General features: G+C 44.4%; 2 protein-coding genes across 2 annotated transcripts; both read left to right on the forward strand.

Annotated features, from left to right (window-relative positions):
- Positions 1 to 256: 256 nt before the first annotated feature.
- ASPBRDRAFT_675413 (uncharacterized protein) lies at positions 257 to 1,284 on the forward strand (the record flags this gene model as incomplete). The annotated part of the gene is made up of 2 exons (XM_067628917.1): positions 257 to 594; positions 739 to 1,284. Exons 1-2 carry the CDS (start codon positions 316 to 318, stop codon positions 1,282 to 1,284), a joined length of 825 nt encoding a protein of 274 aa, XP_067472711.1. The 5' UTR covers positions 257 to 315.
- Positions 1,285 to 2,662: 1,378 nt separating this feature from the next.
- Positions 2,663 to 3,508, forward strand: ASPBRDRAFT_190085 (uncharacterized protein; the record flags this gene model as incomplete). Its single annotated transcript, XM_067620183.1, has 3 exons — positions 2,663 to 2,945; positions 3,004 to 3,074; positions 3,128 to 3,508. Exons 1-3 carry the CDS (start codon positions 2,759 to 2,761, stop codon positions 3,506 to 3,508), a joined length of 639 nt encoding a protein of 212 aa, XP_067472712.1. The 5' UTR covers positions 2,663 to 2,758.
- Between the last annotated feature and the right edge of the window lie 678 nt (positions 3,509 to 4,186).

The following is a 4,186-nucleotide window of genomic DNA, read 5'->3' on the forward strand; positions in this document are numbered from 1 at the left end:
TATTATTTAGTTTTATTTCTTTTCTTTTACCTAAGATTAGTTGCCTTTAGATAGTTATCAACCTGGTACCTCCTCGATCTAGTTCGACGGTACGTATACCAGTAAAGCTAAGCTAACAGGAACAGGAAAGTGTTATTAGGGTTTGATATATATATAAAGAGGCCAGTCGAAGCTGTGAACAGTGCCGGCATTATAATTTATTTTCACGCACGTACAGTCTCTCCTTTAATTTCCATTCCCATCTTCTTGTTGCTGTCTCCCCATCGCCCTTTCCCGCAAAAATACTCACCCTTAAAACATCCCATTTTCTGTAACATGCTCCCTACATTTCACACAAATAACTTCAAGCCGTGGGATCCCCATCACACTAAATCATTCCCACCGCGCAAATCTCTCACTTCGCGCACTCTGCGCGCTCCAATACCCACTACAAAACTCAACAAACCCCCTCACAAGCCTCGCAATGATTCCCTTCCAAGCACTTTGCCATCTCCCAAACATCGCCTCCCAGCGCGGCCACCGGCAGGAATTTGCGTGCATATAAGTACAGACACTCAGCCGTTTACATTGAATTCCCAACCTCCACCGCGGGAGGTATCTATACTGCCACCGGACATACTATCTTCGGAAATCCCCAAGCACGGCACAACATCAACATGCAATCCAGCAGATCGCACATCAAATTCGGATCCAATTCCACCCTGTTATTTCTAAATTGTCACGGATGTTCCAATCGAGCTGCCCTTTCGGGAAGACACCGCAGGCGAGGGTCAATCTTCACCCAGCATTAGCTCGGACGCTACCTTGGAAGAGTTTTTCAGGCTTCCAGGTCTACAGAACAATATTCCCATTGACCCAGTGATCCTTGCCGACAATACCCCTTGGGAGGAGGCTAGCGGCCTTCACCAACCTATCCAGCAATGTGACGGCCTTATGATTCCAGAGACAATTTGTCCATCTCCTGAACCTCCAACTCTCTGCGACGCACCAAATCACCTCCGAGGTTCCAGCGAAGGCCCCGGCAGCCAGAGTGGTAATACTCGAACAAGTGACTACCCTCGCACCCAGGGGCATCGACAGTTGTATTCCTCCAATCACAACAGTGAAGCCGACGCGTCTCGCTCTAATGGCTCCAGCGAGAACCTCCATGGCGAACAGTCTAAAGACACAGCGATCGGGATCGGGAGGACCAGCTCCCAAACGCATTCAAGTTCCTCCCTCATTGCCAACAAGGGAAGATTCCCTCACCGGCCTTCGTTCTCATTTCCTGTCTCTACCACTTGATGAACTTTTGCAATTCCTTTCTTAGCTGTTCGAAATTGCCCTGCCACGTTGCATGCCTAATACTGGGTCGACAACTTGTAAAGACGTAACTGTACGGTCAACCTGTCACTCAACTCCCCTACGTGAAATTGAACAAAACCAGGGTGACTGCAGCGTGGTTCAGAGAAGCTCCAGGAAGGGCATGCCGTGGTCGGAAGAGGAGGAAGCTCTTTTAAAGAATTTGAGGGAGCAAGGCCTGCCTTGGTCGGAGGTCGCCAGCTGCTTCGCGGAGCAATTTCCCGGTCGAAGCCAGGGTTCCATACAAGTATACTGGAGCTCAAAACTCAAATAAGTAACAGATTGGCTTGGATAACTATTTATTATGCCTGATTTATCAATACTTTATCCAGTCTAAAGCGATTCTATCTGTAGAGAAGCCCTTTGGGGAGACGGCGATACGATATTCATTTGGCACGTCAGAATTGTACCAACCTTCTAGGTGGATAGCGCCTTTGAGATGAAGTGCGGAGTCATGGAGAATCCATCTGCAGCAATACATTCAATTGCAGAGACTAATTCTCCTATTTCTCCAGTTGGATTACCCTTTCTGGCCTGTATAGGATTAGTAGTTACTACTTTTTGGGTCCCTCCCTGGCCTAGTTGGAAGCCAGTTTCGTCAAAATTGTGAATATTGCGGGGAGAGAATTGGGCAGTCCATTGCTCTGTACAGTCAAACCAATGTTGAAGAAGGCCTATAACCTCTGATTCTAGGCGCTTCTTCTCCTTTGGCTTCTGCTCCACCAGCGAGAATCCAGCTGGAAGGCGCTTACTGAAGCCAGAAACCTAATTCTTGCCAACTGTAGGTGGTCGCTGATCTCCGCCGTTAATTATATCCCGCCGCAACATGTGGTTGGCACTGCATTCAATTATTAAAGCAGTAAGAGGACAGGGTAGAATATCTAACTGGCGAATCCAGCGAATTAGGGCCTTCTCTTGGGCTTCATTTAAGGCCGTATTGGTGGGAGGATGTTGGCTTCGACTCGGGCGGCCATTCAATCGCGCACGGAAATGTTGGTAAGGGACGTGTTTTTGGCGCGCACTCTCCGAATAATTTGGATTTTTTGGAATCGAGCAATTTGGCAGGCTTCATAAATACGTTCTTCAACCTCAACATAAGAATCCGACATGTTGGTGGTTGGTAGGAAGAATATGAAGTTTTTATCTTTTGTTGAGATGATATTTATCGTTGACGCGGGGCAGACCTAAGCCGAAGGAAGGCACCGGGTCAGCTTACTAAGAGACGATTAACTTTTTATTATTATTATACAAATATTTTGCCACAATTTTTTTCGCCACAAAGTTCTCCTCCCATAATTGTATCATACATTAAGTACTCATTATTTCATTTCATATATTGCGTGGGTACGATCACTAAATCTGACCTCCTCCGCCTCTTCAAGCGTTCTATCCATAATGCTCCATACAAGTATCAAACATGGCGCAACACTCGAATGGGTGGTATATTGTACCGCCTTGTATTATCGCCATAACAATGGCTACTGTCGCTGTTATACTACGATTTATAGCAAGGTATAAGCTCAAAAACAAAATAGGCCCTGATGATATACTTATAGTTATTGCTGTCATTTTTGCTTATGCTCATATGATTGATGTCATACTCTGTAAGCCTTCTTATATCCAAATATCCTCTTAATAATATGGAACTTCTAATCTTCCTAGTTATACACTTCGCATATTTAGGAGCACATTTTACGTCTATACCCAGGGACAAATCACCTCTTTTTTTCAAGGTTCGACATTTTTTTCCAGTTACTCAAGATCTATATGCTGAAATTCAGCACAGTTTGTCTATTCTATAGGAGTATTAGCGCCGAGTCTGCTGCTACCTGTTAAATTATCTTTTGTTTTCTTGTATCATCGATATTTTTTCGCTTATCGAATCTTTACAATAACTTGTATAATTACTGGAATAATTGTTTTTATGCATTGGCTAGCGTTTGGTTTGTTGTTTATACTTATTTGTTTGCCTCCTGCGCGTTTTTGGGAACCAGCTATTCCTGGAAGGTGCCTCGATATAGCTGCAGTTGGAGACGGATTTGCAGTATCAAGTTTACTGACTGATGTTGCAATTCTAATTCTCCCTATACCTCTAATTTGGCAACTTCATCTATCGAAAGGGCAGAAGGTTGCACTTACAGTTATCTTTATGTTAGGTGGCTTGTAAGTTTCGTCGTGCTCTAAGCAAATAAATGATGAGATAGCAGAGACCTTTGCCTGCTGATTCCTTTTCCACAGTGCAATTGTATCTTCAATCATTCGGGTTCTTAAGCAAAGAAGTTATGATCCGAATGATCCAAGCAGTAAGTACGAAATATTCTCCTATAATCTCTGCTACTAACATTGATACTAAATCAATAGTTACTTTGGGCCCATTACTGCTTTGGGTCGTGCTTGAAGAAAATGTGGCTATAATCTGCGCGTGTGGGGCGGTTATATACCCTCTTATCCGTGGCTGGTTACAGGCTACCTACAAGTTTATACAAAGGAGGTTGCATTATCGGAGAATGCAAAGATGTCATGAGAGCGCTGTGGGTTGACCAGACTATCTTCTTCGAAACGAGTTTATTGAATCAAAAGGACGTCGACTCAACATGCTTCTGCAGGTTGTCCTCTTGTGTTTGCAGTGTTGACTGTCAACGAATTCAACCCGACAGGCATGTCTGGTGTACGGCGGAAGGATTTCTCTGCAGCTCAGCTCTCACTTCTGTGGTGTCATCTGTGGTGGCTAGAAAAGCTTGAGACTATTGGAAGTAAGGGAAAAGCACCCATGCCTTTCAAGAGGAGCCCAGCAATCAATTATAACCAGCCAGAAGTATCGTAAGGCATTTATAAATGCCTATTC

The sequence above is a fragment of the Aspergillus brasiliensis genome (assembly GCF_001889945.1).
Source record: "Aspergillus brasiliensis CBS 101740 unplaced genomic scaffold ASPBRscaffold_63, whole genome shotgun sequence".
NCBI lineage: Eukaryota > Fungi > Ascomycota > Eurotiomycetes > Eurotiales > Aspergillaceae > Aspergillus > Aspergillus brasiliensis.